The following is a 25,224-nucleotide window of genomic DNA, read 5'->3' on the forward strand; positions in this document are numbered from 1 at the left end:
GCAACTTTCTAACCTTTGGGGATTTTTTCTTTTTTTCCTTGATGAAGTCATCCTCTGATTCCGAAGCTTGTCGAAACTGCAAAGTCCCCGAGTTGATGTAAAACCCACCATACTTGGTGGTCAGAGAAGCCGGGACCAGCTCGTCATACTGAAGCAGGAAGACAAACCATCAGTTTCCAGTTGCCTCAGAGGTGCAGAGCAGGTCCCCGGAGAGGGGGTGAGGCCACATTGGAGGTGGTAGAGGCAGCAGGCTTTTTGGCCTAGCCTGGCCTGGACAGAGGGTGCCACATTGCTGCTCAGAGAATCCCCTGCTGCCCCCCTCTGACACCCATGGGAAGGGCTCACCGCCTCTGAGTTGTCGATGAAGGAGTCGGACTCGTCGTAGCCATAGCCCATGTCAATCAAGTCCTGCAGGCGATCTTTTCTCCGTTTTTTGCCACCCTGAAAACATCAAGACCAGAGAGCATATACTGTGGGATTCAAGGCAGTCTGGCAGCGGTAAAACGTGGGAACCAGCCATGCATGCACGTGGCAAGCGCACACGCGCGTGCACACACACACACACATACACAGATATCTGTATCTATATACCCACCCCAAAATCTTTTCCCTTTTCCCTTCTGAACCACAACACACGTTTTTATCTTTACGAAATGGTTTTGGACAGAAGTTTCTCACACTTCAAACCTACTATTGATTCCATGGAGAGGAGCAGCCCCTTTCGCTGGCTTGTCCACTCAACAACACGTAGGCGCACCCTCTGTAGCAGCCACCCCCTGGATGAAAAGCTGCACCCGTCCAGCCTGGCGCTCTGCCTGAATTCAGATCACGGCTGATGGAATTCATCATTTGCTAAAGGGGATGAGAATGCCCAGAACCCTCTCTGACCCCTAGGCCGCTGCTGCCCATGAGTGCAGCTTACGTATTTTTCTTCAAATTTCCGGGCGAAGGCCTCCACTTTGTGCCTCTCCTTTTCATCATCATTGAAAGGATCTGAGAGATCTTTCTTCTGTAAAGAGATGGTTTTAACAAGAATGTTAAGTCACAACAGTTCTACTGCCTTCACCGACCCCTCAGCACCTACAAGCTGCATTCTAACACAAACAGCTTCTGCTCTGAAAAAATCTGTGCAGCCATCTGCACTGCCTGCCTTGGTGGTTGAAGGGCAGCTTCCACTGGTGGAAGTCATCAGAACCAGGGGGATGGCCTACAAGCTGTGTCCCACGGCCCTGAATGCTGCAGGGCTCTATAGCCAGAACAGAGGCTCCAGTCCGGGATGCTTAGTCCACAAACCACGGTCTCTACTGTGCCCGGCCCACTAGTCCTCACCATAGGGCCTTGGCTGCTCCAGCCTCCCCGAGGGAAGGGACAGTGGCTCACTCATGGTCCAGAAACTCTGGAGCTCCTGCAGGTACAGGAGTGTTGGCTAACACATGACTCTCCTTACCCGGTACAGTCCCTATGCGCTGCCACCCATCTCCTGTCGTCCTCCCAATCTCGGTGTGTGGTGGTTCTTAGGTGCTCTCGAGTCAACCTGACACCTCACGGACAACACAGTGAAACCCTGCCCAGTCCTGTGGCATCTTCACAATTGTGTTTCAGCATTGTTCCAACCACATTGTTGAAGGCAGTCTTTTTTATAGTACCCCTCTACTTTACCCAGCAGTGTCCTTCTCCAGAGTACATGAGATATCTTGTCACCCTCGATTTATAAGATTCTGGCTCTACTTCTTCCATCAGACTGGTTTGTTCTGACAGCCCACAGTACAGTTCCCATTTTCTGTCAACATGAGATGCACTGATTCTTCGATTTTCCTCATCCATTGCCATTTATCACAAGCCAGTCTCACTACTCAGAGTATTTTCATATGGTCTTCCACACCATTAATTCTCAACTCAACCCTGCACTTCCCTGCGAAACAGTCTCTAGAGCAGAGCGTGAAGCTTCACGGGCAAAAAGCCAGTATTACTGAAAGAAAGAACCTCCTGCGCCAAGTGTGCTTCAGAGCAGACAAGAAGCACTACAGACTAGGTGCTTGTTTGAAAAGGAAGCGCTCTTCTCTCAACCTCTGGTCTCTGCCCGTGACCTGTGCTTTATGTATACCGTGGGATATTAGAGTGTGCCGCACCCAGTGTGTGTGTGTGTGTGTGTGTGTGTGTGTGTCCTACACGTGGTAGTTTTCTGCATCTTCTCATTTTTCCACCATAATCACATGAAATGGAAGTGACTGCTGTCATTATTCGTGTCATCTTAAGCACCCCCACCAGTCTCGGTGGGTTGGATGCACTTGGACTTCCAGTGCCCTGCAGATACCCAACTTCTTAGTTATAAGAAGGTATGCCACTATGTCACTCATTGTCCTTTGTTGCTGTGATTTCTCCAGAAACCGCCACACATTTGCAAGGTCCTTTGAGGCTGGGCCAGCAACTTGACTTCTCTACCTTTCTGTAAGTCCAGCACAAGCCCTTCCCAAGGAGAAAAACATATACTGAAAATAAACTAGTACACAAAATGGTCCGGCTGCATGAGGGCCCTTCAAAAGATATTGCTATGGAGCCACAGCAATTTCTGTTAAAAGATATCAAAATATGGAACCACTTTTCTCACCATCACCACCATCAGGATGACACACTGCTAAAGCCATGCTTCCATCTCCTCCCTGAAGAAGCCCTCTCCTTGATTCACACACCAAAAAAGGCAGTTGGGGCATCCTCAAGGGATTCAAATCATGCTCCTTTTCCATGTTCTTTGAGTTTGGGGAACAAAACCAGTCTGACAGGGCAAGATTGGGGCTGTAGCCAGGATGAAGTAAGGATTCCCAACAGAATTCTCACTGACGGACCTGGCTACCTTAAAAGGACGAGCAAGTTTATGTTACTGTGATGGGGCGGGGTGAGGGGTGGGGGGAAGAGAGCCCTTGGCACAACCTTCCTGGGACTCTTTTTCACCAAGGCAGTTTCAACTTCATCATAATAAGCCCTGGTGATCATCTGGTGCCTTTTTGAGAAAAATCTCTCTAGATGACCCTCTTGGGAACCCCACAAAGTCTCCATAACTTTCTGAACTGAGCTCTCTGCCTTGAATTTCCCTGGCCCAGATCTGGGAAACCCGCTGTGACTGAGATCAAGACCCATGTATTCACTAGAGAACTGGTCCCAAAGATAGACTTAGAAGCCTTTTGTTTGGAATAAACTCAAACATATAAGAATGGGAACTCCAGTAGCAACACTTTGAAACCTCAGTGTCTGGCTCTGTGCCTTCTCATCATAGGAAAAACACATTAGGAAAAACATTAAACAAGCCAGTATGTGAATGTATCAGATTGTGTCTGCTTTAGACATTTTTAGATACATGTCAGAGCAGATTCTAGGGTTCTCAAACTCAGGTCCAAGGAGCAGAGCTGCCCTTCTCTAAGGATGCTGTGGGCTGTTTTCAGCCATGAAGGGACTGGGCCCACCCTGGGGAAACCAGAGGGCTGGCATTCGCAGTTCAACTGACCAACTGATTTTGCTTGGGCCCAGAAATAAAGACTGTCCCCCACCTCTCACCCATCTCACTCTTCCTCTCAGGCAAAGAGTACCCTATCCACTTTGGGGAAGGGGCTGAGGCTAGATCTGATACCCTGGGAGCCAATTACTATCCTTTGCTCTACTTCACTATGGGCCACGCTGGAGACCAAATACCGCCGAGTTCTATGGCAAGAAGGAAAAGGCCTGGCACAGAATTCCTTCACTGGACCAGCCAGGGACTGGCCTCACTGGCAAGAGCATTTAGAAAGCTCACAGATCTTTTCTATCTACACACAATTAGCCAAATAGATATATATGATAATTAATCACGTACATATACTAATTGACTCATTCACCGTCACCAAGTTGATTCTGACTCATAGCAAGCCCTATAGGGCAAGCAGAACAGACAGCTTCATCTTTCCCCTGCAGGGCAGCTAATTGTTTCAAGCTGCTGACTGAGGTTAGCAGCCCAACTCTTAACCACTACACTACCTACCAGGGCTCCTATAGATAGGAATTAGCCTCATATAGATATTAATTAGCCATAATTCTAATGAGCCTTGGCTGTCCCATGCATTTCCCCCACTAAGTCAAGAGAACACTTGCAGAATGAATACTATCCCCTCATCCAGACTCAATGCCGACCAAACCCATCAGTGATCTGGGGTGGAGCCCATGACCCTGGAGACCACCCAAGCCTCCTTGGCCTCCCTTGCGCCCCAGAAATCCCACCTGCATGTGCACGGAGCCGGGCTGTACCTTGTCTCCAGACGGGAGGCCCCTCACTTTCCCTCGGAGGTTCTTCACCAGCTCCGGGTAGAAGAACTCGGGGCAGCGCTTGTGGTCTGGCTCAAAGAGGGTGAGGGTGATCCGAACAGCAGCAGCTGCCGGCTCTGAGTCCTGGGGCTGCTCTGCGCCCCCCACATCCTCCTTCCGGGATTTCTTGAGAAAGGCAGGATTCAGAGGACCAGGGAGCGATGTGAACTGGATCCGGTGGGGCTCCGACATGGCTACCAACAGATCTGAACGTTGGTCACTGCATGTCTCCTGCAAATACGGGAAAGAGCTGAGCGGGAACAAGATGGTCCAATGACACGTTTCCTACCCCACTGTACAAATTGCAGTTGGAAGGCATCTAGTTAACAAGAACTCACTGTTGCACTGGTTTAAATTATCATTAATCGGATCCTTAATATTTTTTCCTATTTAAATAAAACTCATTTAAAATAGAAACATTTCCATAGGCATATCTGGACCCCACACCAAAGCCACTGCCATCAAGTCAATTCAGACTCATAGTGACCCTGCAGTTACCCCACATCCTACCATCCAGAGATGGTGCTATTTCCTTCTAGTATTTTTTCTATGCATATTTAATAAACCCCCAAACCCACTACTGTTCCATTAATCACAACTTGTAGCTACTCCACAGGGCAAGAGTGGAAACTGCTCCCCTACGCTTCTGAGGCTGCACAAAAAGCAGCCTGGCACCTCTCTCCCCACCGGAGCAGCTGCTAGGTTTGAACACTGGCCTCAGCTAGCAGCTTGACGCTTAACTCACTGTGCCACCTATGTGTGCACACATGTTCACCTTCCGTAACGCACACGCCATGGCCCATACCCTGAGACAAATCACTGCGTTAACACCCTTTGACTGCAGTCCCAGCAGTGTACTTTCTTCTGTACTTTACACAATGAGAACGTTTCTGGTCTCCTCATAGAGCGGGGGGGGGGGGGGGGGGAGGGGGGGGCCTCTGGGGTGTGCACTCCTTTCCTAACAGAGCACCTGCCTTTCACCACCCAATCTTGGGCGCAATATTATGCAAATGATGGGGATGGGGAGGGGGTATGTATCTATCAGGTGATTCTCAAGATTCACCTGGGAATCGCGTTAATCTGTGGGTCTCATTAAAATATGACTTAAGAATCACCAGGAGATCTTGTTAAAAAATGTAGATTCTGATTCTGTCTACCTGGGATGGAAATACAAATTCTCCGCCAGGGGTCAAAATAGAAGGAACCAGGTGAAAGGCCCCAAGAATCATGAAGCCACCTGCACGTAGGGCCAAGAAAGAACGGTTGAATAAACTGTAGTTCTACTGATTTGTGAGGGATCTTAATATCATACCAAGGTTCGTGGCCGGCCAGCACACTCTTACAGGGACAGTACTTTCCTGGTGGGCCATTTTCTGTTTGATGGTGCTATATGCAAGCTCGCATAGGAGAGCTTTGGGCTTAGTCAAAACTGGGCCCTCTGTGCAACACAATGTCCCCAGTGGCTTTTCTGCCTAGGATGACCCTCTCCCAGTAGACAGTGACGTGCGGGTCTTTTGGCTTTTCATATTTAACTCTTTGGCCCAAGTGGAATTTATTTTGCTGTCAGGTGAGGCTCTAATGTAAGTTCCCTCCCAGCACTGACCAGGCCGGGCCAAATATCTGAGAGAGTTAAGCAGATACGCATTTCAGTGCTGCTTACAGGAACTTCTTGAGCCGAATGCTTCAGGGAGTTTAATCAGTTCTAACTGTTCTCTTAATTGAACCTTGTCAAGGACCCAGTAATTATCTTTGTGTATATGAAAATTCTTAGATTTGTAAATGAAACAAGACTTGTGAGTAAAACTCGCAGGGCTTTGAAGAAAGAAATAGCTACCTCAAGCAGGCAACTTCAATAAGTTGAACAGAACAGGAAAAGCTGCCCACCTTAAGGAACAAAGACTGAAGTTATCCAAGAAATGCTACCTCCTCTTGCTCCAGCTTCTCTGGGGTGTGGGATATAGGATTGCTGCGAATTGTGTGTATTTTTGGTGATCGTGAACGGGGCCTCTAGATCGTCACATTTTAAAACCGGTTGGTGACCGAACACAGAAAAACTAAATGACTTTCATATGCTGGTTGTGTCAGGAGTCCTGGTCCTGTTTTCTTATTAACGGTGGCTATCCCCTGGGGCCTCTTTTTGGTATCTCCCAAGGAGACATTCCTATCATCCAGCCCATTTATATTGGTTTCGGGCCTTATTGCATTGCCTGGCCCTTGCAGGATGTTGGATTAAATACAAATGGAATTAAAACTTAACAATTTTCCCCATCAACTTATACCCTCGCTCACGTGTATATGTGTGTGCGCATTCTTCATCTGGCTCCTTCCTCCATGTCCCCTACAACGCTGTTTTAAGATTCCCAAGGCGCTGTGGTTGGCCATTCACCAGTAGATCAGGGGTTCCGACCCACCATCATGTTTGAGAGAAATATGCTAGCCTGTGTCTGTAAAGATGACAGCCTTGGGCCTCGATGGGGACATTTCTACCTTCTAATAGGGTTACAATGAGTCCAAATCCATCAAACAGCAACAGCGTTTTCTTTCTTTATCCAAGAGCCCCAGTGGCTGAATGGCTACACTGCTCAGCTGCTAGCTGAAAGGTTGGTGGCTCCAATCCAGACAACAGGCCCTTGGGAGAGACCTGTGATCTGCTTGCCAAGAGATTCCTAGGAGGCAGTTCTCCTCTGCGACCAGTCAGAATCACACTGACACCTAACAACATTCTCTACCCAGCCGCCACTAAAATAGCATTCAACTCTCTGCACACCAAGAATTTTTAAATTTAGGAGAAGCGTGGATGATTCGTTTCTCTTTGGGAAAAAAAAAAAAAGAGACAGTTCCAAAAACTAACTCAAAGCTGTTTTTAAAACAAAGCAATGCACGGAACGGCTTCTAAGGCCGATGCGCATAGGTTCCGAGACTGCAAAGCAAGCACCAAGCCCTGGACAACGGGTACATTAGAACCCACTTCCAACCCAAGCGCCGGGGGTCGCAAGCAGACAGGTCACCTTCCACCTTATCCCACGGGGGCGGGGAGGCGGGGAGATCCTCAAGAGCACGCCCGCTCCAACTTGGGTGCTGCTGGATCAACTCCTGGGAGCCCTTTGGAAAACTTGCCCCTCTCTCTGCCCGGCCACACGGACGCCTGAGTGGCCACTTCTGTGGCAGCGCCCATCCATAACCCACGGGCGCGGGCCGCCTAGTGGCTGCCAACGGCCGGAGGCCAACTTCTCTCCAGGTGTCAGGCGGCGCCCGGTCCGTACAAAGACACGCACCTTTGTCCCCTGCAGGCCGCACCCGTCCGCCCGCCGCTGTCCTCATGCTGGCCCGGGCTGCGCCGCCGCTAGCGGCCGGTCCCGCGGGCGTGCCTCCCGGAGGGCGGGCGGCCGGCGCCGCGGCCCATGGCCGGTGGCGCGCGCGGGTCGGCGGCGCACGAGGCGGGGCGCTGCCCGCTCGCGGTCCCCGAGCGGCTCGGGCAGCGCGGGGCGGGCGGCCAGGGGGCGCCCCGGGCCAACTTGCGCGCCGGACCCCCCGCCCGGCGAGCGGCGGCGCAGCGTCCGAGCGCGGGGGGCCCGGGCGGCGCGGCGGCGGCCGAGCACAGCGCGCCCCGCGCGGGGTCCGCGCTCGAGCGGCGGCCGCTGCCCAGGCCGCGCCGAGCTCCGTCAGGGGCGAGCTCCCCGGCGCCGCGCCCGGGCCGGCGGGCGCCCCCGGCTGGAGGGCGGCCCGGGGCCCGCGCGGGGCTAACGGCCGTAACGGAAGCGGCGCGCGGCGCGCGGGCCCGGGTCCTGGGAGGCGGGGCAGGCCGAGTCCCAGACGCGCTCGGCGGGCCGCACAGTCCTTGCCGCCGCCGCCGCCGCCTCGGACCGCGGGCGCTTCGTTGTCACGAGCGGGCGGAGGGAGGGGGAGAGAGCCGCGCGTCTCGGAGCTCCGGCGCGCCGAGACCGTGGCGCCCGAGTCACGTGCCGCCCGGCCGGCCAATGAAGCCTGGAGGACGCGGTGACGTCAGGGCCGCGGCGTGGCCGGTGACAGCCGGCCCCCGTCACGTGGGCAGAGCCACTCCAATGGGCGGCGCCGGGGCGGCCTGCTGTTCCCGACGGCCAGTGCGTCGGCGGTGGTTGGGTGGTAAGATGGCGGCTGTGAGTCTGCGGCTCGGCGACTTGGTGTGGTGAGTCGGAGTGGCGGGGGACGAGCGGGATGCGCCGGGGACCTGTCCCTCCGCGCGCGGGGCTCACGGCCGGCCCCGGAGCTGCCTTTCTGTGCGCTCCGGCCTCCGGCCAGCGGGGAGGACGAGGTGCAGGTGCTACCAGCGACGCCGAGCGGAAGGGGCAGTGGCCCCGGGGGACCGAGGACGAGGGTGGCCGCGGTGGGCCCGGCTCTGAGCCCCAAGGCCTCTCGGAGGAGAGCCACGCTGGGCGCGCGCGCGCGCCTGCGGCCACCGGGATTCGGAAGCCGCCTGCGCCGGGCGGCTTCTGCCGCCGCCTGGTCCCGGGGATCGAGCTGGGGCGCCCCGAAAACCGGGTGCTGGCGCGGCCAACTCGCCGGGACAGGCCGGTCCGCCCCGGCTTGTGCTGGCTGCTCGGCCGGGAGTGTCGAAGCCAACCTGCGGGCGCTGCCGCGCGAAGAAACGGAGGGGGCACTCCTCGGCGGCCGATGGCTTGGCAGTGGCCACTCACTGCCTTCCTGGGTGCCTCGATGGGCTTCAGTGTCCCAGCCAACCGCCCTGCGAGACGGACTGTGGCCGCCTCCCTCGAGCTGCGTAGCGTCGCTTCGGTCCCCAGGGGAAGGCTTCATTTGTCAGCCGTCTCGACTGCCCTTGTGGTGATTTAGCTCCGACCCCGGACTGGGAAGTTGGTGTGGATGGACAGAGGAAACTGCCCGCCCACCCCGCTCTCCCGAAGGCACTAGACAAGTGGCTCTTGATGGTTTTGTGTTTGGATGGCCCTTGTCGCCGGGAGAGCGCGCTGACCTTAGGTATGCGTGTACAATTTTCTATTGCAAAGGAGTGCTGCCCTCCTGGGCCCAGCCTTGGAATCCAGACGCAGCACCGCCGCCCCACCCCCTCAGTTGGGCTGTTTCTGTGCCAGCACTTGAGGGTGCCCGCAGAGCTTTAGGAAAACACACCGCAGGGTGAGTGGGTTCAAGGAGATGGACTGGCTTTCTTAGGCAACTGCTGACTCTGTGTTTTCTCTAGGGGGAAACTCGGCAGGTATCCTCCCTGGCCAGGAAAGGTGAGTGTCTGGGCGGCTGTAGGAGGAAGACAGCCAAGGCTGGGTTTGGGGAAGCCGGAATTAATGAATGAATGAATATTTCTAGCCTTCACTGAGTAAATCTCAGCCCGTTTAACACTTACTCCGAGTGTGGTATGAGATTTACAATGAACAGCGTAAACCTGTAACCTTCAGGAAATGCTTATTTCTTGAGTCAGATTCAAGATTCCTGATGGCTTTTTGTTGTGTTGTTTTTAACCCTGGAAATCAGTCCCAACTTGAATTTCACTTCTGTTTCGATTGAACCTTTTAAGGGGCAGGGTGGATTTTTAGGGAGAGAGACATCTAAATGTAGGTTAGTAAAAAGTCAGCCTATTTTTGTCTCAACTAAGTTTAAACTTTCTCCCATTCTGCCATATGTGCTGCTCCAAAGCATCTTTAGAAAAGTTGGCATTCCGGATCCCGCACGTGGCGGGCGGGCGGTCCATCACAGCTTCCCAAATGTTCCGCTTTTCATAGTTCTTCTTGGAGCCAAGTAGACGCCTTCAGGCTGTCTCTGGGGTGTGGCATTTTCCCTGCCTCTCGAAGACAAGCGTGCCCTCGCCATCTCTTCAAGGATGAGTGTGACACAAGCGTTGCGTTGGCGGAGAGCTGTTGGTCTGAGGCTGAGCTGCTTTTGAACGAGGCCACTGCTGTCGCTGGGCTCTTGGTCACCATTAGGTAGAGGGAACGTCTAGAAAAACGTAAACGTTTTCACGAAGCTCAGCACGGCAGTGCCAGATCTGGACCTCTACTGCACGCTGGTTCTCTTTTTATACGTGGCTCTCATTTTTGTTTTTGTTTTCCTTACTGACGGCGCTGTAGGGAATTACTTTAGTGGGCTGCACTGTTATGCAATCCTTTCATGTCTTTTCTCCCCCAGATCGTCAATCCGCCCAAAGACTTGAAGAAACCACGTGGCAAGAAATGCTTCTTTGTCAAGTTTTTTGGGACGGAAGATCAGTGAGTAGTTTCTCCCCAGCACGCTGCCCTGCCTTTGTCTGCAGCAACTCGAGGGCAGAGCTACTAGGAGACTATTCTAGGGTCTGTGCTGGCCTCTAACCTAAGTGAAAGTTGCTCTGCTCATGGCAGAACCTGCCCTGGGCAGGGCTGTGGTTGGGGAACTTCGGAATGGGCTGACCAGCCTCAGATAGTTTGTCGAGCCTCTCTTTACCCACCCCTCGGGAAGTTCTTGTGACAACAGCCATGGTCAAGTTCCCGTTGGTGAGTTATTCATCATTGTGGTTTGGGCATGGCGTAGGCAGTGAATTTGGTTTCTCTTAATACAAGTGATTGTTTACTTCTGTTCTCATTTGTAAAACTAGGAGATTTTCCCCAACGTTGTAACAATAAAGTTTTTTCGCCAGAGCCATCCTAACCTTGAGGAAACCAGGCCCAATCGTGTGGAGATTCTGGGTGGGCTTGGAGTAAGAGGTCACCGGGAGGGAAAGCGTGTGCCTAGCTTGAGCTCTTATGTATCACTTTCTCATCCCTGCATCCAGTTGGGTGACCTGAGTCTAGCTAAATGGGGCAATCTCTGTTAAGTATTTGTACTTATTTCTACTTAGGAGTCTTACAGGGGAATTTGGCTTTGGGTTTTAAAAAGGTCTCATGGCTTTCCTATCCTGTTCAATCAGCCCCTGGCCAGGGAGTGGATTCTGACTCATAGCAACCCCCTCAAATTTTAGGGTAAAGCTGCCCCACAGGGCTGCTAAGGCTGTGATCTTCAGGGAAGCAGGCTGTAGGGGCAGACAGCCTCATCAGTCTACTGAGGAGCAGCTAGTGACTCTCAGCCTTACAGTTAGTAGGCCCATGCTTAACCCAGTATGCCACTAGGATCCCTTAAGAGTAGGTGGTTAATAGCCTTTTCTAAAGCAGTATATAATAACCAAAATCATCCTGCTGTCAAGTTGATTCCGGCCCATAGTGACCCTGAAGGACAGAGTCAAACTGCACCGGTGGTTTCTGAGCCTGTGAATCTGTGTGAGCAGAAAGCCTCGCTTTTTCCCAGGGAGTGGCAGGTGAATTTGAACTAGCCATTTGGTTAGCAGCTCAACTCCTAGCCCATTGTAGCAGCAGCAGGATTCCTTTGCTGCGTATGAAAATTGTTACAACAAGCTTTGTTCTTTGCTTTTATGCCAGCGTCCTTTGGTTAGTGTTTCACAGCATGTTTATTTTAACAATGTAGACAAACCTATAAACGCAGTCTTCAGCTCTTTATCTGAACCCAACTTCTTAGCAGGTTTGCTGTGGCAAGGTCTGCTGGGAGTTGGCTGGCCAGAGCTGTAAGAGCCAGACACTCCGGAAGAGACTGTTCTTGCAGTGCGTGAATTCCATCAGAAAGCTGATCCTGAGGTGTAAAACCGGTGTGGGTGATTCACCTGCAGTCTGCATCACTTCACCCTGATGCTCCTGGGAAAGCAGTGGCAAGTTGCTGTCTCTCAGCAGCTCAGATGCCTAGTCAGAACACAAACCTCCCAGGCAGAGTGAGCCATGCAGGGACTGCTTGCTGCCCCAGCAGTACTGACAGCATTCTCGCCCTTTCTGCAAGTGCAACTACAGTGTGGGTGACATGCAAGTTATACAACCATCCTTTCTGAATACTTCTCCCCTGTTAGCATAAACTCACTGCCCACGAAGTTTCCTGTCTAGACTTTTTCCTAGTTATCAGTTTGACCCTAGGCGAATTTTTTTTAACAATTTTATTGGCACATAATCCACCAGTCATACAAGTCAGTAGTTCACTCCTATCCAGAAGAATTGTACAATCTTTACCAAAGTAAATTTTAGAACATTTTCATCTTTCTTGTACTCCTGTCTCTTAGCCTTCTGGTTTTCCCACAACCACCTCTGCTGGACCTCCAAGAAACCAGCAGTCTGGTTATTGTCTCTGGTTTGACCTGACCTGCCTAGATCTTAATAGAGCCCAAGGCAGGCATTCTCTCCCAGTGAAGATAAACTAAAGTTTGAGAAGACTTCAATAGTTTAAAGGTCATCTTAAGGCAATCATCTGGGGGACTCATGCAACCTCTGTGGATCCAGAAAGTCTAGGATCCATGGGAATTTTTAACTCTGTTCTGCATATTCCCTCTTTTGATCAGGATCCATCTACGGAATCTTAGATCAAAATGCTCACTAATGGTGGGCACCCTCCAGTTCTTCTGATCTTGTGGCAAAGGAGGCAGTTGTTCTTGGAAACGGTGGCCCACGTGCTCCATTTCCTCGGGTTCCTTCCTCTGTCCTCTGGGCAGGAACCATGAAAAGATTCCAGGAGAGAGAAACTGGTGGAGAGCAAGAGGCAAGACGGTTGCCCAAACTGGGTTGGCTAAATGAAGGATTCCCCTGGTCTGAAACGACAATGGGGGCTTGGGAAAGGGGGCATGGAATCAGATTAGAGATGGTTAAAGCCATTGAAGATCAAAGCAGAAGGTTAGAGGAGGAAACTGTAAGAGAGAGTTGGCGTGGTGGTGGTGGTGGTGGTGGTGGTGGTGGTGGTGGTGGTGGTGGTGGTGGTGGTGGTAGTGGTAGGTGCTGTGGAGTCTTTTCCAATCCAGATACAACAGAAAGCAGCACTGCCCAGTCCTGCACCACCTCATGGTGTTTCCAGGTTTGAGCCCTTGCTTGTCACCGCTGTGCAGCTCATCTCCCTCAGTTAGCTTCTTTTTCTTGCTCACGTAGCTGACATAGGGCACAGAACATTGGAGGAGCACGAACTTCTGCACCTCACCAGGCGAAGCCTGGGATGAAGGACGAACTCACAGGCACACACACACCTGCTGCCTGATGGGGTCGGCGGGCAGGGACAGGACAGTGACAAGCTTTCTAACTGACAGGCTCTTTGGGGGCTCAAGAGCATAGTAGGTGTGGGGCATCTGCTAGATAAGTGTCTTTCAGCCTTTCACGTTCCCTTGGAAAAAAGTCCTACATTAAAAAAACAAAGGAAGGCACCCTGTCATTAGCATGTTATCTGTTTGCCGGTAAGCAACTGACTCTGAGAAAGGAAACAGGCAGACCACGGGGACATTGCGGGTTCAGGCCCAGTCCCTGGCAATACAGTGAGTCATGAGCATTTTGACTCCTCAGCATTGAGATGTGATGTTAGACTGCAGATGACTAAGGAGACTTGGTTACTAACCGTGGGTCACTAGTTCAAACCCTCTAGCTGCTCCAATGGAGAACAATGAGCCTGTGAGCTCCCATAAAGGTTCCAGCCTTGGAAACCCAATGGGGCAGTTCCAGTCTGTCACAATGCGTGAGAATTCCCTCAGTGGGATGGCTTTGGTTTGGGTGGTCTGTGATGTGTGTGCTAACAAGGCAGATTGGGAAACACTGTGAGACAGGCCAAAGGAGGCCATGAAGGGAGCACAGAGAGTTGGGGAAATGACCCCAATGGACGTGCTCTGCACAAGGTTGCCACCAGCCTTCAGGTTTGGTTTGGTTTTGAAGTGTACTCTGGGGAGTGCTAAATGAGGTGGGCTGTGGAAGGTGAGGGTCTCCCCGGGAAGGGAAGCCAGTTCTCGGGGAGAAGTGTGGCGGCAAGTTGTCACAAGTCCCTTTTTGACCTTTTGTTGTGGCTTAGGTGAAAGTTTCGTAGAGCAAATGGGTTTTTTAGTCAACTATTCACGCACATGTTGTTCAGTGACATTGACTGCAGTCCCACAATGTAACTGAACTCTTCCCACTTCCTCCCTGTGCCGGCCCCTTAGTCCTCATGTCCTGCCCCTCCCCGCCTCCGGAGCCTTCGCCCTGGGCAGTTGATACTCTTGCCATCTCTCTCAGTCGGTTGGTCTGAGGAGTGTGTGCATCCTGGTGTTAGGCCGTCTCACTGAAAGTTGAGCCATGGGGTCGCTGTGTTCCTGCCTAAAGGGTAACAGTCTAAGGCAGCTTGTTGTTAACGTTCCATCGCGTCCTGACTCAGCCGGTGCTGCGCCACCCTCACAGTATGTGTGAGCCCCGTGTCCCTGCACTGGGGCATTCGATCTTGCCGCATGCCTTCCTCTTTTCTGCTGCCCTCCACTGCTCCAAATGGGACTGGTCTCTCCTGAAAACACGTCCAGCTTATGTGAGACAAAGACTCACCACCATCCTAGCTTCTAAGGAGCATTCTGCCTGTACTTCTTCCAAGAGAGATCTGTTCTCTTGTCAGTCCAAAAGGGCATAGCTTCCCAAATTTATTTGACCTACTGCCCCATGTCCCCTGGCAAAGAGACACGTTGGTCCTGCAGCCCATCGTCTGGGATAAAGCCTAGATAGCTGCTTTTGCAACCCCATTAGGATCCTGGATCTTTGCAGTGCCCCCTGGAGGGCAGTGGTGTCAGCCACTGTGGGAAACATCACTCTCGGATCACTTTGCTAAGTGATGGTCTTTTGATGGGTTTGAGTCTTTTCAGGACTTCCTGCTGCGATCCCTTTCAAAGCAGCAGGTCCTGGTTGCTGGGCATCATCCAGTTCTCTGGGCTCATGACGGGCCTTGGAGACAGGCTCATATGAGGCGCGAGTCCTTTGGCCTTGTTGCCTTGAGTCTCTGGTTTTCTCACTCCCACTTGTTTAGGACAGGGAGAGAGAGCAGTAGTTGTTCACACACTTTTAAGACCCCTGTCACTAGTCAGCAAAGTGGGGGACGGACAGTACTGTCTGTGTGTGCTGTATTATGCCGATGACCTTGGGGTCCTCAAAACCCAGGCCCAGCAGCTCATTCCCTTGAGGTGTTTGGTTACAGCTAAGAAATTCCATTTTCCCACGAACTTGTTGAAGCCCTCCATGTATATTTTTGGGAATTTCATCTGCTGTTATACACAGTCTGCAGTACCATCAGGGGGCCTTGGCGGGTGAGCTCTTAGTTTGCTTCCAACCTAGTGATTTGGACAGATAGGTTCACCTATCCTCACCCCTCTCTCCCCGTCCACATACTAGGGGATCAATCGTGGAGATGGTGACCTGGTGTGCTGACAGGTGTGCAGCCAGTGTGAGGCGAGGGTATAGTGGGGTCGCTCATACAAGCGGGGAGAAGGGAAGCAGCATCTCAGAGCTGATCAGCCTGGCAAGTGCCTCTGACCAGATAACAAGACACACTTTCCAGGGATGTGACATGGCGGGCCTAGCAGCCACCATGCTCCCAAAGGGGCTGTGAGGTTGTGAAGCCGTAGGAAAGCCGAGGCTGTGGACAGTGATCTCAGGTCTTGCAGACAGCCGGGGGCCTGCAGAAGGTCGGTGCTGGCTGGCTTGGCGACGTGCTCAAATTTTGACTCCAGCTCCTCTGCCCTGCGTTGGACAGATCTGTGAAGCCCCCAGAGCCACCTAGTGGGCTTTTTTAGGGATGAGAACTAGTTTCCGTGGGCAACAGAAGAGGCTGGCCTAAACCCCGCCTCCACTGTTGGCTGTCACTTCTGGCAGGCACCTCCTGGGGTGGGGCTCAGTCCGTTGCTGGACCCTGGACTGGGGAGATAGGTAGGACCTAGAAGCATACACTGCCCACAGCCCCGAGGGTGCCAGGACTGGTCAGCGATCAGCCTTAAAACCACCACGCTGCTCCACCACGGTTCTTCCTGAAGCCTCAGAAAGGTAGCTCCTAAGACCAGGCAGACGTGGCTGTGTCCGAGAGAACAGCCCTGCCTGTCTCCCTGCCCCTCCCAAGCCCGCTGACAAGCTGTGCTGGTGTTGACACTCCAGCCTGAGAAAGAGAGGAACTGGCGAGGTGGGAAGGGCTTAGGCTGCCCACAGCCCCCTTCAGACCTGTTTTCATAGGACTACAGAGGTGAGAACGTCCAGGTCACTGGCCTGCCCTGCGGTGAGGAACCAGGACTGCAAGGCGCCATAGCTAACAGCCCTTTCAAGGCAAGGGTGGTATGGCTGCCTGGTTCTTATTTTGAACTGAGAGGCCAAGGGTCTAGGGCAGCGGTTCTCAACCTGTGGGTCGAGACCCCTGTGGGGGTTGAACAACCCTTTCACAGGGGTCGCTCGATTCATAACAGAAGCAAAACGACAGTGATGAAGTAGAAACGAAAATAATGTTATGGTTGGGGGTCACCACAACATGAGGAACTGTATGAAAGGGTCGCGGCATGAGGAAGGTTGAGAACAGAAAGCAGATGTTTTGAGAATGATGAGGGCAACAAATGTACAAACGCGCTTGACACAATGGATGTGTGCATGGGTTGTGGTAAAAGTTGTACGAGCCCCCAATAAAATGATTTTTTTTTTAAAGGTTGAGAACCGCTGGTTTAGGGATTTTAGTGGGGAGGTACCCAGGCTTCCGGCTGATCACCTTCCAGCTGTGTAACATCAGAGATGGCAGTGAACAATGAGGGCGCAGCAGCTCAGGATCCTGTGAGGTGCTGCCCACCCCCAGCCCTCCTCCCCCTAAGATCCATCTCATTTCCTGTCCACACCACCTCTTGAAACCTGGCACCTGCCTGACCTACTTTCCTGATACCCTACACCGGCAGCCGGGTAATGGCTGCGGAGTTGAGCCCAGTGCATAGTAAGGGCTGTCGGGGACAACCGTGTCCCTGTGCCAGGGCAGGAAAATGGCTAGTCCAGAGAGAATGGGGACCTGTGCCTTCTCCAACTCCTGCCCTTCTAGCAACTTCCCTCTAGGCTGATGAGTTAGCTCCAGTGGCAGGTGTCACAGCAGGGAACTGGTACCTAGAGGCATGGCTGGCCGTGTGGGCGGTACGAGCAGTGCTCTGGAAAGCCTCTGCTAGCGCTAGGGGTATAGTGGTGGTGTGGGTTAAGCATTGGGCTGCTAACCACAAGGTTGGCAGTTCAAATCCACCACCAGCGGCTCCTGGGGAGCTAGGTGGAGCTGTGTACTCCCGCAGAGGTTTGCAGTCTCAGAAACCGTCAGGACAGTTCTGTGTCCTAGAGGGTGGCATGAGTCAGAAAGGAGTCGGCAGTAGTGTGTGCTCCCTGGAAAGCAACCACCTCTTGGTATCGAGTGTCTAGCTCTACCTGCCCTGCCAGCCCTGCCAGTGTGTGTGTTGGTGCCTGTAGGATTCTCGCTGTTTGAAACTGAGAACTTTGGGGACAGTGTTGTTTTGCTTTTTCTCCCCAACTTGATGCCTTTGGTTCTGAGTAAGTTGGACTTGGCACTTTGTCTAACCCTGAATGATCCTCAGTCTTTTTCCCAGGGACGCAAGCACAAAACTTAGTTACCAAATACTGCTTACACCAGTGGTTCTCAGCCTTCCGAATGCGGCGACCCTTAAATACAATTCCTCATGTTGTGGTAACCCCCCAACCATAAAGTTATTTTCGCGGCTACTTCATAACTATAATTTTGCTACTGTTATGAATTGGGTGACCCTTGTGACCCACCCCCCAAAGGGGTCACAACCCACATGCTGCGAACCGCTGCCCTAAACTATCCAGATAGGGACACAAATCTTGCTGTCACAGCTCGTCCTTGCTTGTTGCACTGGTCTTTTCCTTCCCCCCACCCCCAACTCACAAGGCATTTCTTCCCCCGGAGAGAACTGCTCTGTGCCAGCTTGGAGTCAGCTCCTTGGGAGGACAGCGAGGAGGTTCCCAGGCATCTGCAGTGTGATGGTTGACAGGATTTTCTCTGCAGGGTAAACAGATCAGAAATGCAGTTGGGTTTGGGACTGCGGGTGTTGTGAGTGGCCCAGGGGTGGTGGTTTCAGGGTTGTTGGCGTATACACTAGCCATAGGTGGATCGAGATGCCAGACTGAGTGTGCTGCCATTGACAGGTGACAGACAGTTCTACCAGCAGCCAGGTAGCAGCTCCCACCTGGAGAGGAGCAAGCCTGGCCCAGCCCAGGGGCCGTATGGGCAGGCAGCATGGTCTGCATTAGAGAGCAAAGCCTCCTTGCTGATAAAGGTAACCGTGCTCTGGAGGGTGAAGCGCAGCTGCTAAGCTGGAGGTCGGTGGTCCAGGCAGGGCAGTTCTACTCTGTCCTTTAAGTGACTGGGAGTTGGAATCCACATGGTAACAGTGGGTTTCTGCATGTTTATGGCTAAGAAATAAAGTGGCTCCCTTTGTCCTGGTCCCCCATGGTCGGCCTGCTCAGTCAGGGGTGTCGGCCCAGCAAGATTGGGTGCCTGATCCAGGCACAGGTGTGCCTATTCCTGGTTTCTGCAAGGATCACAGTGAGCTGTGCAATGTTCCGAGTCTGCCAGGTTACCTCCAAGATGCCCTCTGCGACCTGGCTCTCCGTTTCCACTGCCCCTGACCACGCGCCTTTATTTCACCTCCCAGTGGCTCACATCAAGGCCGCTTGCTGCAGCCAGGCCAGGTGAGTGGGGGTCTACTGGGCAGGAGCAGCTACTGTAGCCTGGCATCCAGGAGGGAGATCACACGTGGCCACAGACTCCAGTCTTTACAAAGCAGCCAGGAAGCCCTTAGACCAGGGGTCCTCAAACTTTTTAAACAAGGCCAGTTCACTGTTCCTCAGACCCACTGGAGGGCCGGACTATGGTTTTTTTTTAAAAAAAAAAAACTATGAACAAATTCCTGTGCACACTGTACATATCTTATTTTGAAGTAGAAAAACACCCAGCGGGCCAGATCAATGTCCTCGGCGGGCTGCATGTGGCCCGCGTGCTGTAGTTTGAGGGCGCCTGGCTTAGACCATCCAAAGTGGGGCTTTTTGAGCAGCCCTTGCCTCTGCTCGGCAGCCCCTCTGCCCGCGGTTCCTGTCCTATTTGTTTTGTTTGAGGGTAAGCCAGGGGGTGAACTCGGTTCCAGCCTACAGGATGGCGCAAAGCCATAGTCTCAGGGCTCCACCAGTCTCTCTCTGGCTATAAAGCCTGTCTCTTTTTCATGATTTTGAGTTTTGTTCCACATTTCCCCTTCCCACCCAGGACCGCAGGACCGCCCCCTGTGATCCCATCCAGAACTGTCAGCTGTGGTGGCCAGCCACTATGTAGGTCTTCTTCCCTCAGGTCCCAGAGGCTAGGGGTCGCCTGGTCCATTGGCCCTTAGGCCTAATTATCTCTCTGCATCTTTGATTGGCGCCACTCTTTTACCTCTACTCCACCTTCCTAGTTCCTCATATGTGGTGACCCCCAACCGTAAAGTTATTTTTGTTGCTATAAATTGTTGTTATAAATTGGGTGACCTCTGTGAAAAGTTCATTCGACACCACCACCCCCCCAAGGGTTGGAATCCACAGTTTGAGAACCACTGCGTCTAGACCGAGAAAGACCAGTGGTTGCGCATTGAGTGCCCAGAGTAGGAGGTAGAACATTGTGTTTGTGGACTGTGTGGTGCCAGTTGACCTAGATGTCCCCTGAAACTGGTCCTGAGATTGAGGGTTGCTTTCTGCGCCCTAGCCCTGAGTCCACCCAGGCAGCTGTGCCTCAGAGCGCTGCATTGGGAGGCTAAGACAGGTTTGTAGCACCGCTGCTCAGAGAAAGCACTTTCTCCTCTGCTGACCCAGATGGCCCAGCGTTCTTGTGCTGTGCTGTTGGGACATGGCTGTTTTCAGCTCGTTAGCTCTCTCTAGGTGCTAAGGAAATGAACGTGTCTTGTCAGGTTTCTCCCTAAGGTTGTGTTTGTAGTGTTGGTCCCTCCAGTCACCGAAAGCAGCACCGAGGGAAACGGCACAGGAGGGCCCAAGGGTTCAGCTTTGAGGGAGGGTGGGGCTTTTCCCACGTGGTTCTGTCTAAAGACCACTTAGAACACTAGGACAAAACTCCAAGCCTCCCTGGTGTCCTCCCTCCCACCTGTTCTGAACCATGGGTTAGTGTGGGCACATGGACACAGGGTGTGGAGGCACAGGCTGGATCGGGCCAGTGAGGGAGTCTGGAAGTCTTCAGTCCTATCTCCCGCCTTCTCACGGGGACTCATGCCCTCACAGCCTCTGCACTGAGCGCTGGTCTCCGGAGTACCTCCAACTTTGCTGGCCCACTTGGCCAGGCGGAAGGATGGACATTGAATTCGGTTCTCCTCCGTGAGTGAGTCCCTGGCTCTTCACCACCCCAGACCCTGAAGTGTTAGAGAGGATGCCTGCTGAGCTCCCAGGGTGGCAGCATCTTGCTGACTAGGGTAGACAGCCTGCTGGGTCCTGGCGCTCCATCTCACACTCCAAGGCTGAGGGCCTGGGCTACTGTGTTCCTGCAGACCCGGCCTCACCCTCCAGCGCAGCTCCCAGAGGAGGCAGCTCATCAGCACGGTCAGTGTGCAGAGACTTGCTGTGGACTCTCAGGAGAAGAGAGCCTCTCGCTTTTCTAGGTTGACACCATCCATCCTGTGAGCAGTGCAGGGGAAGCCAAGCCTCAGCCCTGGGCCTTTTGAGCTGACCACCAGGAGAGAAGCCCCGAAACCAGTTGCATTCAACAGTGTGGGCCTGGCTAGGATGGTCGACTAGAGGTCCTGGAGCTAGCCGCCTGCAGACCCAGAAGGGTTGGGCGGTAAATGCCCAGGGTGCAGACGCTTGTCTGTGTGGCCCTGTCGGTGATCGCAACCCTCAGGCTACGGCTGGGGTTACAGACTCTGGCTCAGTCACCAGGGATGTAATCGGTACAAGCACACTGAGGCGTGGTGGCTGCGCATATCATAGAGAGCAGAGGGAGACGGTGCTGCAGGCCTTCAGTCCTCGTTCTGTCCCTGGGTCTCGCTTTATGCTGCCGCCCCCTCTCTCCTCTGAACAGATGGCAGGGTGCGGGTGGTCATGCCCTGAAGGCTGTGAATGGGTAGGCACTGGGTAGGCTCCATCTAAATGGTTTTACTGGGGGGCGGTATCTGCTCTGTGCTGTGCTCGTGGTCTGCCTTGCTGGTTCCCAGGTGTGGGGTGGTTGGGGCCAGTGCAGTGCGGCCAGCCCCTGTCTCTCGTCTCAGTGCCTGGATCAAAGTGGAGCAGCTCAAGCCCTACCACGCACACAAGGAGGAGATGGTCAAGATCAACAAGGGCAAGCGCTTCCAGCAGGCCGTGGACGCTGTGGAGGAGTTCCTTCGAAGGGCCAAGGGGAAAGACCAGGTGAGGGGCCCTGCCTGCTCCAGGCCAGGGTCTTCAGGATTGGAAGGCCATGGGCCCTATGAAATGCCGAGCAGAAAGCACAACTCCACCACTGTGGGACCTAGGTTCTATTGGGTTGGCTGGTGAGGCCACTCTTGTGACTCACTTTCGGGAGAGCAGCCCAGGACAGCACAGAGAGTAGGAGTGGCCTTGGGAAGGCACTGTGTGCCACTTCCTGGTAGCATGGGCAAGTGGCCTGGTTTTCCTCAAATCTTCCCCAAAGATCAGTAAGCTGAGAGCAGCCCTGTTCCCCCAGACTGTAGTGAGGTATCCGTAACAGGCCCGCCTCGTCCATGGGGCTGATGGGGTCATCAACATCTCACTGCACCCACAGGCGTCCTCCCATGCCTCTGCTGACGACAAGAACCGGCGGAATTCCAGCAGCGAGGAGAGGAGCCGGGCGGGCGCTGGGGACGAGAAGCGGAAGCTGGCAGAGGGGAAGGTGAAGAAGGGCGCAGGGGACAGCAAGAAGAGGGTGTCTTCGGGCTCCTCCGAGAGAGGCTCCAGGTCCCCCCTGAAGAGAGCCCACGAGCAGAGTCCCCGTAAGCGGGGCCGCCCCCCCAAGGATGAGAAGGTGGGTCTCAGTCCACCTCAGCCTCCGTTTGGGGGCCCTTGCTCACTGGATGCAGTGCGGCCCAGAACCCCACAGACCTCAGGCAGCAGGAGCACGGGCCCTAAACCATCACAGACTCCAGCCAGCCCTGTGCTCCAGGAAGGGCTGTGGGGGCGGGGGGAGACAGCTCACCTGTGGTCATGGTCAAGGTGAGTGCCTTCAGGACAAGGAGAGCACCCTAGTGGTGCACTGGCCTGCTACCTACCACAAATCAGCATGTGAACCCATCGGCCACTCCATAGGAAAAAGTTGAGGCAATCTGCTTCCGGAAAGGCAGTGCTGCTCTGTCCCATAGGGTCGCAGTGGGTCAGAATCGCCTGCCAGCTCACATGCCCTCCAGTACTAAGGAGAGTGGAAGATCTAAACGGGGTGACTGGTGGCAGGGACTGGAGGCCTTCCAGCTGTGTGACTGTCCATCTGAAGGGTTGTCCAGGTGGGCTAAGAGCAGCGCCTGTTTCCTGGTTGGTGCTGTAGAGCACCCCAGAGAGGCGCAGAAGAGCCATCCAATGAGAAGGCCGTGCATTGAGAGGAGCGTGTGAGGGCCACCTGGGGCACAAGCTCAGGAGGCAGGCCCAGAATGAGGATTGTAAAGGTGATAGCAAGCCCAGGACACTCTCAGAACCAAGCTGGGTGGCTTACATGGAGAGCGGACCAGTAAGTGTGCCTGTGTGTGGACAGGAGGAATTTGAAGTGATGTCTAGATACTCAAAAGAGGCTAGGTGATATCAGCCCTGGAGACGAAGCTCATGAGCAGCAGGAGGGTCGCCTGAGGTTCCAGAAGCCTCGGGGTGGGGGTGGGGCGGAGGCACAGGCACAACGCTGGCAGCCTGGGGATGTTGGGGTGCTGTCTACAGGGTTCCAGCCAACGTTGGCAGATTGTCTGTTTTTTCTTGGGAGAAGCTAGAAATACAGATCTTGTGAAATCATCCAATTTTAAATGTTAGAAGCCAGTTCGAATTTTGAAAAACACAATATGGCTTAAAAAAAAAACCATCCCTGCAGGCTAGACATTGCCTGGGGGCCAGAGAAGGCTCTCCTGGGGGCTGAACTCGGAAGCGGGAAGGTTACACAGGTTGGTCAGCAGACAGGTCCCCAGGAGCTAGCCTCATGAGGAGGCACAGGGGAGGGCTGATGGATGTGAGGGGCAGTTAGGTGTAGGCTGGCCCTGGTTGGCCGCATGTGGGCAGGAAAGCCAGTGCTCCTCCCTCTGGGCTCTTCCTTTTGTAGCTCTGGACACAGAGCACCCCGTCAGAGATCTAAGCAGGGCCAAAAGCAGGACTGGGCTTCCTGCCAGCTGGCCCCATGGGACCATGCCTGCTAAGGTGAATTTTAATCCCGTGCAGTTAAACACTGGCTCTTCTGTCACACCTGTTGCCTTTGAGGTCTCCATGGTGATGTCTTGCTAGTGAGTGCTCCCGGACAGCACAGAGATGAAACACCCCCCTAAGTCATCGCAGAACACCCTCCCGCGCAGCCTTGCCATGGGCCGCTGTTCTTTCTGGGACTCTTGAGTTCACAGGGAGCCCTGCTGGTGCAGTAGTGAAGGACTTGGTTGGTGGTTCAAACCCAGCACCCATGCTGCTAGAGAAGGAGGCAGCAGTCTGCTTCCGGCGAGATTTCCAGCCTCAGAAACCTCACAGGGCGGCTCTTCTACTAGCACCGACTGAGTGCCTCCTGTCTGCCTCTGCAGTGGACTTTGATGTCTGCTGTGTGCCGGGCATGCCCCTTGAGTGGACAAAGCTAGCAACACACTGGCTTTCATCAAACTTCTCCTGAGACCTGCAGATCCCAGGGTCACAGTCACGAGGTGTCTGGTCCACCTACCCTGTGGCCTCGGGCAAAGTTTTGAGCAAACTCTGTGTGTGCTCCTCCTGCAGTGGATGGGGTCCTGGCTCTGCCTTGGGCAGGACCCTTAAAAGAGAGTCACCTGCAAAGAGCTGGGCTAAGGCCGCTCCGTAACCCAGAGAGTTACTTGTGTCCACCGCAGCCCTCTCTCAGTGACCCCACCTACACAGGAATTCCATGGTTATGGGAGCAGACAGCCTTAGCGGCCCCCAGGGAGTGGCTAGTCTTAGAAGCAGCAGCCCATTCTGATATCATGCAACTGTCATGCAGATGACCCCACTCGCAACAGCCTCGGCTATCCCACAAGTAACTACCGTGCCACAAGGACACCTTCCGTTCTAATGCAGTGACGTTTAAATAGCAGGGTCCTGGAGCAGGAGAGCGCCCCAAGTGGATCCTAGGAAGAAAAGTCCTAGAGGTGCCAGAGTGAGGGGCACAAGTGAGCTGAGCCGGCAGAGCCTGGGAACATGGGGGCCTCGAGACCTTTGGGAAGACAGTGGTTGATTATTTGTGTGGGGGAGGGCAACCAGGAGTCCACGAGGGTGACTCAGGTGCCCACCAATGCCCACGCTTCCCGCAGCCAGATTTGTTTCTTGAGCTGCAGGGATTTTCTCTGCCCTCTTTGGGGACATTGCAGAGTGCGGGGCAGGAGGCACTCCCTGAGGATGAGGTGTGCTGGAAGGCGGCATGCCCTCACCTTCTGTTACTGGGCAGCCATCGGGTGTTCCCTGACATGTTTTAGGGGTGGGGGTGGCCACAGCGTCATAACTCTGAATCTCCTTCCTGCAGGATCTCACCGTGCCCGAGTCTAGTACCGTGAAAGGCATAATGGCTGGACCGATGGCTGCATTTAAGTGGCAGCCGACTGCCAGTGAGGTAATGAGTGAGGTAATGCCCTCTCATGCCGGCCCTCAGAGCAGCCTCCTCCCTCTCTGCATGAGGCCCTGCCTTTCCCTCAGGAAAGCCTTTCTGAGTGTTAGGGCCAGGGTGATCGCTGTTGGGTTTGACATCACTGATCCCAGACCCTGGGGGCACCCACTCAGCAGTTACGTGATGCACAGCTTTGTTCTGAAGGAGAACAACTGGCGGAGCTTGATAACAGAGGGGTCCTGCTGCGGAATTTTCCCCCACTGAGTGCTTTTGGGCTCTTCTCTCTGCCTGTGTCTTCCTTACCAGAGGGGCTGCTGCCCTTTCATCCTGTTGCAGGGCATG

At 53.8% G+C, this 25,224-nt stretch overlaps 2 protein-coding genes across 9 annotated transcripts in view; one reads left to right on the top strand and one right to left on the bottom strand.

The window, feature by feature from the left end:
• Positions 1–7,755, bottom strand: part of UBN1 (ubinuclein 1) — a 33,832-nt gene extending 26,077 nt beyond the window's left edge. The window contains exons 1-5 of the mRNA XM_075528029.1: positions 7,605–7,755; positions 4,246–4,560; positions 923–1,009; positions 346–441; positions 14–148 (exon numbers count right to left, since the gene is read on the bottom strand). Coding sequence (XP_075384144.1) covers positions 14–148; positions 346–441; positions 923–1,009; positions 4,246–4,521 — 594 coding nt within the window. The 5' untranslated portion in view covers positions 4,522–4,560; positions 7,605–7,755. The remainder of the gene's footprint in view (positions 1–13; positions 149–345; positions 442–922; positions 1,010–4,245; positions 4,561–7,604) is intronic.
• A 635-nt stretch (positions 7,756–8,390) lies between these two features.
• Positions 8,391–25,224, top strand: part of GLYR1 (glyoxylate reductase 1 homolog) — a 28,284-nt gene continuing 11,450 nt past the window's right edge. For 5 of the 8 annotated variants that reach the window (XM_075564310.1, XM_075564315.1, XM_075564311.1 and 2 more), the window contains exons 1-6: positions 8,391–8,494; positions 9,521–9,557; positions 10,459–10,538; positions 21,377–21,515; positions 21,889–22,128; positions 24,802–24,888. In XM_075564310.1, the coding sequence (XP_075420425.1) occupies positions 8,391–8,494; positions 9,521–9,557; positions 10,459–10,538; positions 21,377–21,515; positions 21,889–22,128; positions 24,802–24,888 (687 nt within the window). Of the gene's footprint in view, positions 8,495–9,520; positions 9,558–10,458; positions 10,539–21,376; positions 21,516–21,888; positions 22,129–24,801; positions 24,901–25,224 lie in introns of all 8 variants that reach the window. The other 3 variants (XM_075564314.1, XM_075564316.1, XM_075564317.1) reach the window with 3 other exon arrangements.

Source organism: Tenrec ecaudatus, chromosome 12 (genome assembly GCF_050624435.1).
Source record: "Tenrec ecaudatus isolate mTenEca1 chromosome 12, mTenEca1.hap1, whole genome shotgun sequence".
Classification (NCBI taxonomy): domain Eukaryota; kingdom Metazoa; phylum Chordata; class Mammalia; order Afrosoricida; family Tenrecidae; genus Tenrec; species Tenrec ecaudatus.